Source organism: Psammomys obesus, unplaced genomic scaffold (assembly GCF_907164565.1).
Source record: "Psammomys obesus unplaced genomic scaffold, mPsaObe1.curated_primary_1811, whole genome shotgun sequence".
NCBI lineage: Eukaryota > Metazoa > Chordata > Mammalia > Rodentia > Muridae > Psammomys > Psammomys obesus.
Genome location: NW_026596085.1, coordinates 1,814,568 through 1,828,388, shown reverse-complemented (window position 1 = coordinate 1,828,388; position 13,821 = coordinate 1,814,568). Strand labels below are relative to the sequence as shown.

General features: G+C 51.6%; 1 protein-coding gene across 1 annotated transcript; it reads right to left on the bottom strand.

The window, feature by feature from the left end:
- Positions 1–4,334: 4,334 nt before the first annotated feature.
- Positions 4,335–13,084, bottom strand: Bcdin3d (BCDIN3 domain containing RNA methyltransferase). Its single transcript, XM_055627088.1, has 2 exons — positions 12,830–13,084; positions 4,335–9,346 (listed from the first exon to the last, which is right to left on the bottom strand). Exons 1-2 carry the CDS (start codon positions 13,064–13,066, stop codon positions 8,681–8,683), a joined length of 903 nt encoding a protein of 300 aa, XP_055483063.1. The 5' UTR covers positions 13,067–13,084; the 3' UTR covers positions 4,335–8,680.
- Positions 13,085–13,821: the final 737 nt, after the last annotated feature.

The following is a 13,821-nucleotide window of genomic DNA, read 5'->3' as shown; positions in this document are numbered from 1 at the left end:
AGGCTAGGAGGCTAAAACTCATTTCTACGTGGGACATGAAAGCAGAACAGAGGCCAGGGGAAGAAGGAGATGAGCAGAAATGGAGGAAAGCGTGCTATGAAAGGACGAATGTGGTCTGGTCAAGATGCATGCTTTTATGATGCCCAGCATTTCGTACAGTGAAGATATACCAGAAAAAAAAAAAAAAAAAGGTTGGGGTAGGGCAAGATAGATGGCGCAGACGTCAAGAGCACTGCCTGCTCCTCTAGAGGACCTAGGTTTGATGCCCAGCGCCCATGAGGAGGCTTACAACCCTCTGTGACTCCGGTTTCTGGGACTCTAACACCCTCTTCTGGCCCAGCAGACACCAGGCAGGCACGTAGTGCACAGACACACACGAAGGCAAGACACTCACAAGCATAAAAACTTATAAAACTTGGAAGCTTTTGGATAAATAATTTTGAAGCTTGAGAGGATTTGGACTAAAGAGATCTATGAGTCATTAAAGGTGGGGACAGCTGAAGCCACAGGGTGGAGGAGGCGATGCAGGAGGAGACAGGGGGTGCTGCAATTGAACCCCAAGGAATACCAAGAAGACAGGGGTCTCCAGACAGGAGAGAGAAGCAGAGTCCAAGCACCAGCCAGCTCCACTGCTGTGGAGGTGGAGTCACATTCTTGGTGACTTTAGCCACACATCACTGGAGCCGGCAAAACCAGAGTCTGCACAGCTGGGAAAGACACACGGTAACGGAGACGGGAAGTGTTCAAACCTTCCAGGAACCTTGGCTGTGCTGTTAGAGGAAAGGCGGAGATGAGCCAGTGAGGGTCAGGGCGTCTGCAAGAGCATTCCAGCCAGCTCCCGGCAGGCACTGCTTCGTTGAGAGGACTATTTAATCTCTTGAACGTACGTGCCAGGGGCACGTGCAGCCAGTACGCTGCCACACACACTCCAGGGCCGCAGTTAGGACCGTTAGCACCCTCGTGGAAAAGCACGCTGTGGTGGTGCACACTCGGACACTGGCGTCACCCGCGAGGGTGGGTCTCTGCAGCTCGCCGACCGGCCTAGTCTCCTGAGGCGTCCCGAGTTCAGGGTGGACACTGTCTCAAAAACAGGATGGAGCGATAAGGGAAGATACTTGACCATCTCTGGCCTCCATAAGCACACGCACACACACACACACACACACACACACACACACACACACCCCGCGTGCACTCCTACACACCAGCACACATGCACAGCGCGTAGGGCAGGAAGGGCTCTTGGTGAGCACCAGCAGGAGGGTGTGAGGTGGCTCCGTGTGGGGGAGTGTGTGCTGTAGTCCTAGCTCCGACACGGGGCCGGCAGCCCCGGGAGGACCCTGGTGTGCCCCCTTGGCTGACCGCTGGGCCGGGCTCAGCAGGGTGGTGGCCACTGCCCCGCAGCCCGGGGACCTGAGCTGGTGCTTCTGTGCGGCACAAGTGCGTCTGCACACACACTCAGACACACACAGGCACGCGCTCTGTTTGCACACACATGCACAAACACACACTGAATTCACACACATGTACACTGCACTCACAAACAAGCGCACACACGCACACTGCGTTTACACACACCGCATTCACATGCATGCACACTGCATTTACACACACCGCATTCACATGCATGCATGCAAGGGCACACCACGCTGCATTCACATACATAAGCACACACACACACATACTCTACATGCACATATACACGCACACACACTGCATTCACATGCACATATACACGCACACACTCACACACACGCACACACACTGCATTCACATGCATAAGCACTCACACACACACACACACGCACACACACTCACACACACGCACACACACTGCATTCACATGCATAAGCACTCACACACGCACACACACTCACACACACGCACACACACGCACACACACTCACACACACACTCACACGCACACACACGCACACACACTCACACACACGCACACACACTCACACACACTCACACGCACACACACTCACACACACGCACACACATGCACACACACTCACACACACACACACGCACACACACTGCATTCACACAAACGCACATGCACGCCCACTGCACACATGCACAAGCACACACTCACATACCCCCATGTACACACACTGTGTTCGCTGAACCTGCTTATACAGTTATTGTGGTTTTCTGTTGTTCCTCGTTTATTACCTTGAATGTGTGTGATCTTTGCAGTGTGTTTCTTACATGTGTTTATTGTCATGGAGGGCACATGCCATTGTGCACCGGGCACATGTGACCAGCTGAGCCATCTTGTCTGCCCTAGCTTTTTTGTTTTGTTTTTCAAGACAGGGTCTCTCTGTGTAGCCCTGGCTGTCCTGGAACTCCCTCTGTAGACCAGGCTGGCCTCGAACTCAGAGATCCTCCTGCCTCTGCTTCTCAAGTTCTGGGACTACAGGCGTGCGCCACTGTGCCTGCCTCCTGGTTTGTTTTTCTGACATAGAATCTTGCTGTGTAGCTCGGGTGGCCTCTGGCCTTGGACTCGCCACCTCCTGAGTGCTGGGTCACCGGTGTGAATGCTGTCTACCTTTTTTTTTTAAAGAGAGAAAAGCAGGATCTTTTCCATTCCTCTTTAGAAGAGGCTCTGGCTACGTCGCCCAGGCTGACTCACAGTCCTCAAGCTTGAAAGTCTCCTTAATGCTGAGATCACAGGCAAGTACCACATCCAACCGAAAGTGGATTTTGTTTTGTTTTGTTTTGTGCTTGTGAGACAGGGTTCCTCTGTGTAGCCCTGGCTGTCCTGGGCTCACTCTGTAGATCAGGTTGGCCTCGAGCTCCGAGATCCACCTGCCTCTGATCACGAGCGCAGGGATTAAAGGTGTGCGCCACCACCACACAGCCAAAAGCAGAATCTTAACACTCACACCAGTGTTATCTTGGAGACCTTTCCTTCTCAGCACGTGTGTGTGTGTGTGTGTGTGTGTGTGTGTGTGTGTGTGTGAATATGGAGGCTAGAGGAAAACTTGGGGTGTCATTCCTAAGTCCCCCCCCCGTGTTTTGTTTTTTTTTTTCAACAGGATTTTACTGTGGAGCCTTGGTTAGCCTGGAGCTCTAGGTGACCAGGCGAGAGCACATGGGCCACTAGTGGTTGCAGTGTTGTTTGGTTTTTAATATTTATTTCGTATGTATTTTGTGTAAATGAATGTTTTTCCGGAATGTAAATCTTGCACACCAGAGGAGGGCATTGGTGCCCGTGGGACTGTGGGTACAGGTGGTTGTGAGCTGTTATGAGCCACCATGCTTGCGCTGGGTCTTGAACTTGGGACCTCCGGGAGAGCAGCCCCCGCTCTTAACGGCTGGGCTGTCTCCCCACCTCTGCACTGCAACCTTGTTTCTATTTTTAAAGACCTGTGTGTGCCAATGCTGTGCCACGTTCAGCAGCTGGCCCTAAATTTCCACTTGGTTGAGACAGCATCGCTCTAGATTCTGCTCCACTGAGGGCCCAGGCCCGCGGACCCGTGAGCCTCTGTGCCCCGTCCATCCCGTCCCGCTGCCCGCGTCGGGAGAACTCATATGGCTTCTCCTACGCGGGTCCTAGTGACTGAACTGGCAGTTAGGCTGGCACTGCTAGTGCCCTGAGCGGCTGAACCCCTCCCCGACCCTCCGATCCCTCGCCGCGTGTTCTGAGCTCACCAGGTAGGACGAGGCTGGCCAAGGAGCCCGGGGGATCTGGGTGTCCCTCCTTCCGCGGCTCTGCGATTACAAGGCTGGCATCGCTAGCTCTGTAGTGGGCTCTGAGGACCAAACCCTGGCCCGCATGCACTGGAATGGCAAGCAGTTTCCTGAGCTGTCTCCCGGATGGATTATTATTACTTTGTCCTTTTACAACTGCAGTTTTGGCTATTTCTTGGTTTGTTTTCAGCTACTCGTGTGTGTCAGGTAGTTATAATGTTTTAACATTACATATATACCCTTGCATTCTTATGCATATCCACAGGATAAATCCTTTACAGTGTAATTTCTAAGTAGTATACACTTTAATAAATTCTGACAACTGTCTTCCAGAATAGCCATGTTAATTTACATTCCCACTAATGGCGCAAAACCACTGTTTTCTTTGTATGCACGTGGGTGTTTTGCTTGTATGTAAGGGACACACAGGTCTGGTGTCCATGGAGGTCAGAAAGGGGCCTTGGATCCCCAGGCTGGAGTTGCAGAAAGTTGTGAGCTGTGGGTGCTGGGAGTTGAACCCAGGTCCTCTAGAAGAGCGGCCAGTGCTCTTACATCACTGAGCCATCTCTCCAGCCCTCACCACCACTTCAGAAACAACAACAGCACCCAGAAGCTGATCAGTATCAGACTAATCCAAGAAACGAATTCTTCATCATTTATTGTAATATGATTTACATGATTAAGCCAGTTTTCAGTCAGGCTTGGCAGCTGACCTTGTAGCCTCAGCGTTTGGGAGACTGAAGCAGGAGGGTTGCCGTGAGTTCAAGGCCAGCTGCAAGGCCCTGTCAGCAAAGAAACAACATGTGTTTAAAATATGTGCTTATTATTTTCTTTCTTTTTTTAAAGACTCATTTATACAGGATCCTGCCTGCATGTGTGCCTGCGGGCCAGAAGAGGGCACCAGATCTCACCATAGATGGCTGCGAGCCACCATGTGGTTGCTGGGAATTGAACTCAGGACCTTTTGAAGAACAGCTAGTGCTCTTAACCTCTGAGCCATCTCTCCCCCTCTACTCCGCCTTTTTGAGACAAGTCTTTCTATGCAGTCCTGGCTGTCCTGGAACTCTCTATGTAAAACAGGCTGGCCTCCAACTCACAGAGTTCCACTTGCCTTTGCCTCCTCAGTGTTGGAATTAAAGGTATGGGCCACCATGCCTGGCCTGCCATTATTTTTCATGGATGTCTTTACTGATATAGTCACAAATTGTGTGTGCCATTAGTCCTTTTTCACAGACGTTAAAATAATTGTAGTTGGCGCTCATGAAAGTTTGTGTTTCTCCCCCTTTAGCCTGTGGCTTCTGAGTGTTCTCGTGTGGAAAGTACTCAGAATTTACAGTTGCTCCTGTTCTGACAGCTGCCTGTTCCAGCCTGCCCTGTGTGTCTGGCCACAGGACCCCTCTCTCCAGCTCACAGGAGACTGTTCCTTGCCCATCATCTCACACCCTTCAGCGTCAGCTCACCTCCCGCGCCCTTTGTAGCTCACAGAGCACACTCCTGAAGCTCTGTGATCGCATCAGCTGGTACCGGCTTCCCCCTGTCAACTTTAATTTGCAGAACAGGCTGAATTTACCCTCTGAAGATCCAGGGCTGTTTAAATCTGCTCCCGGTTCTATTCCGAAGCAGCTAAGAGCAGGACGGGCATAGGGAAGGAAGCGGACATGATGCCTCCCGAAAGTACTGGAACCAGCCACGTGTGGCAGACGAGTATCCGAAACATGGCTGATCTAGATGGAGACTGCTCCGTGTGTATTTAGGTGTGAGAACCAGAGACTCCAGTATTATGGTACGGGGTGAGGGGGAGGGGCTGGGGTCTTTCCTGCTAAAGAAGTGAAAGCATTTTGGAGATGCTTGCTTACACACCTAAAGCTTTTTATTTTTCAGATGCAGGATCTTGTCAGTGTAGGTTGGCCTAGAGCTCAGCTGTGTAGCCCACACTGTCCTCAAACTCAGCTTGCCAGTACCAAGACTGTGGATGACTGTCCCCACACCCAGCTCATGGCTTTCTGTTTTTTCTTTTCAAACATTACAGTATATCCAGGCTCATTCTCTACATGTGTCATGAGGCCTGAAAACGCTCAGTGTGCTTGGTGTTAGGCCTTAGTCACGCTGCTGTGCTCTCAGGACAGTGTTCTCATGGTCTTTGTGGCTCTAAAGCAGTTGCTGCCTGCCTGGTTCTGGGGCCTCAATGAGCACTGCTTCTGCATTCCTCCTAACTGCCACACACTCGAGGACGGACAACGGTCCTCCCACCCGCTCCCTCAGGAGCATGCCACCAGTGAGCAGCCACCAATGAGCAGCTCTGACTCACAACTAAAGGCTTCCAAAGCTGAAGCGCCCTCATTCTAAGTGTGCGGATGCTCGCCTGTGATCCCAGCAGAGTGATCCCGGAGGCAGAGGCAGGTGGATCTCTGGGAGTTCGAGGCCAGCCTGGTCTACAAAGCGTGTCCAGGACAGCCAGGGCTACACAGGAAACCCTGTCTTGAACAACAAAAACAAAAAACAATCCCCACAACCCCCTTCCCCCAAAAAAGTGTGGAGATGAAGGCCCTGCATATCCTTTGTCACTGGGACCATTTTCTGCCATCAAGTTGTTTGGGCCAGCTGGGCACGGTGGTGCACACCTTTAATCCCAGCACTTGGGAGGCAGAGGCAGGTGGTCTCTGTGGGCTGGAGGCCAGCCAGGACCACAGAAACAAAACCAAAATCAAGACAGGAGCTGTTTAGGCCGAGTTCTATTTGGGGCTTCCAGAGCCAGTCTGGTAGCAGGAGGCTCCCGTTAGTAACAAATCACAAGCTTAGTGGTTTGAAACAACTTATACTTATTCTTATAATCCCAGAAGCCAGAAATCTAAAACGACGGTGCCAGCGGCTGCACACCTTCTAGAGAATCCAGGGAAGGATGTGTTCCCTTGCCTGCTCTAATGCAGGAGGCGCCTGCATTCCGTGGTCTGCAGCCCTTCCTTATTACCACCTAAGCTTCCATCATTACATGTTCTGTGGTTAACCCTCCTGAGCTCATGTTCACAGGCTACTGGGATCGGTGTGTGGACATCTCGGGAGTCTGCTGGGAAGCCTGTCATGGTCCACATACCATTCTCTGCACAGCCTTGGTAACGGGTGATACAGCCCCCAAGTAGTTAAGGTGTTGCTGCCGGAGGACAAGGAACCTCAGAGCTGCCTTCCTCTGTGAGCACTCTGAGGCCACCGTGCCCATTTGCAATGTTCGGTGGCCCTCGAGGAATCAGAGCTTGTAACAGCACTTCCTTATCCTGGAAAGCAACGAGACACAAGATCCTTATTTTCTGCCATGTTTTCCCTTCTAAGCCTTTGCTCCAATTGTAGCCTGCAGCACGTTCACGGAGTGCCATCACAAAGTACAGCATCTTATTTTTGTTAAATAATTTCTTCCGCAAAATTCCCTCTCACCTGGGCTTGGGAAGAGGAGCACACAGCCTCAGCTGTCTAGGTGAAACTAAGGCTGAAGACAGGACACGGACTGGAGGCAAGTGCTGCCTCAGGCATGCGGTAAGTGGGATTTACACGTGTTGGCAGAATTTGCTGGACTTTGTACCTGTTTCGATGTAGGGAGTAGACAGGAGCTAACTGGCGTTTCTAGCGTGTCCATAAATGAACACAACAGGGCCAGGTTGGGTTTGGAAACGGTTATTTTGCTTTTGGGATATGCTGAAATGACATATGTGAGACGTCTAATAACTACTTCAGGGGATTATGATTACACAACGGGGAACTATTGTCTGGAGCTCGGGGAGTGGGAGACCAGTCTATTCAGGAGGGTGCGGGTAAGTTAAAGGAACAGGAACAGAAGGCCTTTTTCTGGAAAAAATGTTCAGGAGTCTAGACAAAATCCTAAGCCATCAAACTGTCTCTTCCACTGGTGTCAGAATCAAGGGGCCTGCTAAAAACAGAACCTTTGCTGTGAATGTACTCAATTCCATGGAACTGTAAACTTAAAAATGGCCAGCATGAGCTGGGCACGGTGGTGCACGCCTGTATTCCCAGCACTCGGGAAGCAGAGGCAGGCAGACCTGTGAGTTCGAGGCCAGCCTGGTCTACAAAGTGAGTCTAGGACAGCCAGGCCTACACAGAGAAACCCTGACTTGGAAAAAACAAACAAACCAACAAACCAAACGGCTAGCTCAGGGCTGGAGAGATGGCTCGGCACTTAGCGCTGGCTGCTCTTGTGGGGTCAGGAATCCCTGCGGCCAGCACACCACCATCGGTTAACGCCAGTCCTGGGGAGCCAGTGCCCTCCTCTGGTCTCTTTGGGAACTGCATGTACACAGTGCACAGAAAAAAAAAATACACATAAAATAAATAAACATTTCAAAAATGGCGTGGTGATAAAAGAATACAAGGCCAGGCATGAAGGGAGGAGCCAGAGGCAGGAGGAGCTCAGTGAGTTCAAGACCAGCCTGGTCAATATAACTACACTCCAAGACAGTAAAGACCCCATAGAGATACCCCGTCTCACAAACCAAACAAAAACAAAACTCCAAAAAGTTCTGTGCTTGATTCTTGGTCCTGAAACTCAGGGGAGGGAGAAGCGGGGAGGAGGGAAAAGCAAGACTGCTGAGCGGCACTGCAGACCCAAATCACTACCTCCCTCAGGGTTCAGAACTTAATGCTTTTACTTACTGGTGGGGGAGGAGGGAGGGAGGGTCTTACTATTACTTAATAAATAACCCCTTAAGAACTGGAAATGAGCCTCGGTGACGGACCATTTGCCAAGCACACAACAAGACTCTAAGCTTGATCACAAGCACATTAAAGTACTTCCAAAAGCAGTTTCATTTCCCAGGACCGACCACACTCTCCATCTGGACCGCCTAGTTCAGCTCTCTATGAACTCGTCCCCCCCCCCGGGGGGGGGGTGGTCCTAACACCAGAGGACACTGACACTTGGCCAAGAGCTCCCGGCAGGTGTCCTGCGGCCTGAGCGCTCCGGGAAGTGCTGTTCTCAGTGTAAAAGCTCTACAGCATCTTTGCTCTGTGCTTCAGTGTTAACCTGTCCCCGACCCCCTTCTGACAGCGGGTCGGGGGCCGGCCGAGCGCCCGAGGTGTGCTCTGCTCTGAAGAGCAGAAGGCTTCGGTCCCAGCTGGTGTTGCCGAAGCAGCACACCAATTCCATCCCCTGCTCCTGCGTCAAGATCCGCACAATCTGGCTGGCCATGTCGCCTCGGATGGCGAGCGAGCGGAAGTGGTCGAAGGCGTGGAGTCCCAGCTTCCGGAGGCGCCGCGCGGCTGCCCGGTAGCACTTCCAGGGCTGCGGCTCCACCAGCAGGTAGCGGCCGAGGGAGGAGACGTGGGCCAGGAACTCGCACAGACCGCGGTCCCCGTGGTTCAGGTGGATCCACATGGTCACGGACATGCAGAACACGATGTCAAACGCAGAGCGCCCAAACTGGCTCAGGAAAGAACGCAAGGGAACCGCCCTGTTGCTGCGGTCCATGATGTCCAGGGTGATGAAGGTCACAGCATCAGGAAAGGGACACTGGTTTTCCGCGCGCTGCACAAGGACCGGATCTATATCGCAGCAGAGGAGGCGGAGCTCGCTGGAGGCGCCGGCGCAGGTCTCCCCGTCACGCCGGGAAAGGAAATGTTTGTACAGGGCCACACTCAGATCCTAGGAATCCAAAAGAGCCTTGTCATTGCAGCTCTCAAGCCGCATGGAAAAGAAACCTCTCATCTTTTGAGACTGCCACTTACCCCTGCCTGTATCCGAAAGAGGCTTTTAACAATCATCTATAAAGACTACATTTCCTGAGCAGACTCTCAGCGCCCCCCGGGGGCTGCAGGCTGTAATGCACCCGCCCTACACCCTACAGTCTATTTTAACTTTATTTTTCTCTCCTTTAGGACAGTTTCTCTATGCAGCCTTGGCATCACTCTGTAGACCAGGCTGGCCTCGAACTCACAGAGATACACCTGCCTCTGCCTCCCTAAGTGTTGGGATTACAGGCCGTGCACCGGGCTTTGTTTTGAGCCTTAAGTGGGTTCCATTCAAACTCACCATGTAGCTGAGGATAGCCTTGAACTCCTATCCCTTGCCTCTGCCCCAGTGATGTGTGTGATTACATGCATGCCCCATGCCTGGCCACCTGTGTCTTGACAATGACAACAGATGGAGTTGGGTGGGTGTAAGTTATAGTCCAAATGACATGGCAAAGGCGGTGAAGAGCCCAGAGCAGTGTTTTCCAGCTTAAACGATACACTGGCAAATTCACCATCTTTTTCTGGGTGTCTCATATCCAAAGGAAAGTTCAGAAGTTGAGTGGCGTGCCTCGTCAGGAAGGTGGCGAACAGAGCAGCATCTTGTAAAGTCTGCTTCTGGGATGTGCCTCGCAGAGTCTGGGTTCTAAGGCAGTTCTCCAGCCTTCAACTCTACAGCCTTCAACTGCGCGAGCTGCACCACCTCCTTCTGAAGCTCACTCTACTTTTGTAGCAGTCACTCTTCAAAGCTGTTGTGAATCTTTCTAGCTTAGCGTAATGACATGATCTTACCACCACATGATCTTAGGACGCTTTTGAGTCTCAAATGAGGCACCATCTCCTCTGTCATCTATGTATAATACATATATATATTATACATATATATAATATACATATATATTTTAATACGGTGTTGTTTTATACAGTTTCTTCCAAGGCATTTTCTTATTACCTCTGCATCTTTTCATGCAGGTAAGAACACTCCCACTCAGATGTCCACTAACAGTAGCACAGGCAAGAAAGTAACAGTCAGCAAGGTAGATTATTGCAACAGTGTAACATTGGAGAGCTTCTCAGTGCACCAAAATAGAATACTTTCAAACACATACTACCAAGTAGAACATCAAGCCACAATGAAAATATATGGCAAGTTTCCTTTTTTGTTTGTTCATTTGTATTTTAAGCCAAATCTTACTATGTAGGCCAGCCTGGTCTCTTAATATCTTGTGATCCCCCTGCCTCAGCCTCCCAAATGCTGGTATCACAGGCACGTGCTGCCATACCGGGCATGCAAGTTACACAAAATCCCAAAGTGGGAGAACTATATTATTTAGTGTTAAAAGGGGAGTAAGATACAAACAAAAGCAGGACAATGACAGGTGAGTTGTGACCTGTTGGTAGAGGGCTTTTAGGAATAGGAAATGGCACATAGAGAACTTTGGGGGTACTGACAATGATTTTTTTTTCTGACTATGGTCATGGAGGTGTTTGCCTTATAATTCATAAAGTGCAGGCTTATGTTTTATGTACTTTTATGAAAGTATAGAATAATCCACAAAAAAAAAAAAACCCTGCATTTTAAAAATTACGGATTGAAACCTGGCATGGTGGCACACACCTTTAGTCTCAGCACACAGGAGGCGGATCTCTGTGAATTTGAGGCCAGCCTGGTCTGTTTTAAAATATATATATATGTATATGTGTGTGTGTATAATACACACACATATACATATAAATTATGAATGAGGTTATTTGCCTCTCTAAAGTCACATGACCACTGACATAGAGTTATGGTACATTAAGCTCCTTCTTTCATACCAGGCTTTCCTTTCTTTCTTCTTCCTCCTTCTCTTCTTAAGACATGGTTTTTCTGTGTAGCCTGGCTGTCCTGGACTCACTTTGTAGACCAGGCTGGCCTCCACCTCAGAGGTCCGCCTGCCTCTGCCTCCCAAGTGCTGGGATCAAAGGTGTGCGCCACCACCACCACCCATTTTTTTTTTTTTAACTATTTAAAAAATTACTTTTTAAACGTATATGCATGTGTCTTGGTGCTTATACGTGCCGGGTGTGTGGTGCCTAGGTGCTGGGAACTGAACTCAGGTCCTCTGCAGGGGCAGCCAGCACTCCTATGCCCCTAGCCCCTCTAACAACACACACAAGCCACCTGGGGCCATCTTAAACACACAGGCTGACCTAAAAGACAGGGCCAAGATTCTGCATTTCTAACGAACTGCGAAGCCACGCTAACATTGTAGTTCAGAGTCAGAGCTGAAGGCACAAGGACCCACATCACGCCGATGAATCTCCTCCTACCTCAGTTTGCTCCCCTCCTATCTGACCCTGTCAACATAATGAGGCCAGCCAGTGAGCCTCTGTGCAAAATAAATGCGTACTCTAGGTCATCTGCCTCAGACAAGTGCAACTGTGTCCTCTCTGTTGTGCTTTCAGCCTTAAAACCTTCGGCGGCTTCCTGATTCCTTTCAGGAAATCTCTTTATCTGTTCCCTGCTCTGGTCTCCTACGTTATGGTGAGGTTTGCAAGCAACACACACCCAGCTGCTTATTTCAGTCTACACCCAAAAGCTCTCCTCAAGGTCTTCAACCATCCACCACTGCTTTTTTTTTTTTTTTGTAGTTTTTGGAAACAGGGTCTCATATAGCCCAGGCTGGCCTCGAACTTGCGGGGACGGCCACTGTTGTCTTTATACGTGGCATTCCTCGTGGGCAGAAAGGCCACCATCATAGTAAAGGGCTCTACGTCCCCCTACTCTGCAGTGACGGGGATGCGGAGTCACGGTCCTAACTTCGGAACCACCTGCAATCCTGCGGTAAAACTGCCTGGCCCACTAAGATATCCACTCAGTGGCTACCAATGCGCGCGACTGGCGTTTCCTTATTTCGCACCTGGTTTGCCTATAATCATTACGCGCCTGACAGCCCTTTGCGGTGGGAGGGTGGCCAAGGCCTCCCTCCTCTGGCAGGGAGATCTGTTTTCTTTCTTGATCCTCTCTGCTGTTAGCACAAGTGTAAGTAAACACACACCCGGCTCCAGGTCTGTCCTGCACGTCTGGAGCCTTAAGTTTCAGACACGATTCTGTCACCCTGGCTCTCCCTCTTCCCAGATGTGGGTTGTGGGAGCCCGTTCCCTAGTCAAGGCCAGCAAAGCGGGGGAGGAGGCAAACGTGCAGACCAGACGGTCAGGCGGGAATCCGGCACGAACCGGGGACTACTCAAAACGCCTAACACGGGGGTGGGGACGAGGAGGACGTCACAGGGTCAACGCCAGGCGTCAAAAGCCCACTCTGGGCACGTTGGCTGCCACGCCCGGGCCAGCACCCCAGAGCGCGTGGGGCACCTGCTGGGCTCCCCGGCGCTCCGAGCCCTCCCGCGGCACTCACCCCGGAGTTACACCCCACGTCGAGCCCCAGGACCGGCCTCCTCTCGGGACCCCCGGGAGGGAAGAGCCGCCGAAGAAGCTCCGGGGGCAGAAGGCGGAGCCTTTGCTCGGGAGGGTGGAAACGGGAGTAGTGAGGGAAGTTTCCGAACGGGGCGGCCCCGGGCTTCCGAGCTGCCGGATCCCCGTCCTCCGCGGCCTCGTCCACGAGCCCTCCTGCCCACTTCCCGGATGCCGCCATCAGCCTCGGGCCCCCGGTCCCCGGCGGAACCGGAAGCCAGGAACCTGCGGTGGGGGAGGGCGAGCGCAGCGCCAGTGCGCGTGCGCTCGGGGGAAGTGGGCGGGATGAGCCCAGTGCCTGGTCCCGGGTTGTGGTTGGAGGTCGCGATCGTTCCCTCTTACTTAATGGATTTGCCCAAGTTGAGGTTGAGGTCTTGGGGATCAAGTTGGTCCAACTTCCTTTCCTTTCAAATGAACAAAGCGGGACCCAAAGGAGCAAAAGTAGTTGTCTGGGGGTAGGGTGGGAGTGCGTGTGTCCTGTGATGGGGTCACCCAGTGAGACTGTGGCACAGGAACTCACTCCTGGTTTAGTAAAAGGTAGTTGGAAGCTATAGATCACCTGAGGTGCTGGAAGACCTGTCTGTCCTGAGGGACAGGCGGACAATAGTGACTACGGGCTGCACCGCTGAGGATGGACTTACAACACTGGTATACTTACCATAACCCGCGGTGCAGAGATGTCCAGTAAATGTCTGTAGAATGAAAACTATGCTGGAGGCAAATACATGGCGCCGCCGCATCTACCTGGGACAAAGAAAATGGGAGGGAGAAAGGCGTTAACTTGAAGAGGGGAGATGAAGTTAGCGGGCCGAGGGCTGCAGCGATGGTTCAGTCAGGAAATGCTTGCTGGGTGGGCATGTGGATCTGAGTTCGGGTCTCCAACACCCAGATAATAAGCTGGAGTTGGTGGTGCATGGCGGTAACCCCAGAGCTGGG

Coding starts and splice junctions, on each gene's coding strand:
- Bcdin3d (XM_055627088.1), bottom strand. CDS start 13,066: ATGGCGGCATCCGGGAAGTGGGCAGGAGGGCTCGTGGACGAGGCCGCG. Junction 9,347..12,829: donor ACGTGGGGTGTAACTCCGGG/GTGAGTGCCGCG, acceptor TTGGATTCCTAG/GATCTGAGTGTGGCCCTGTA.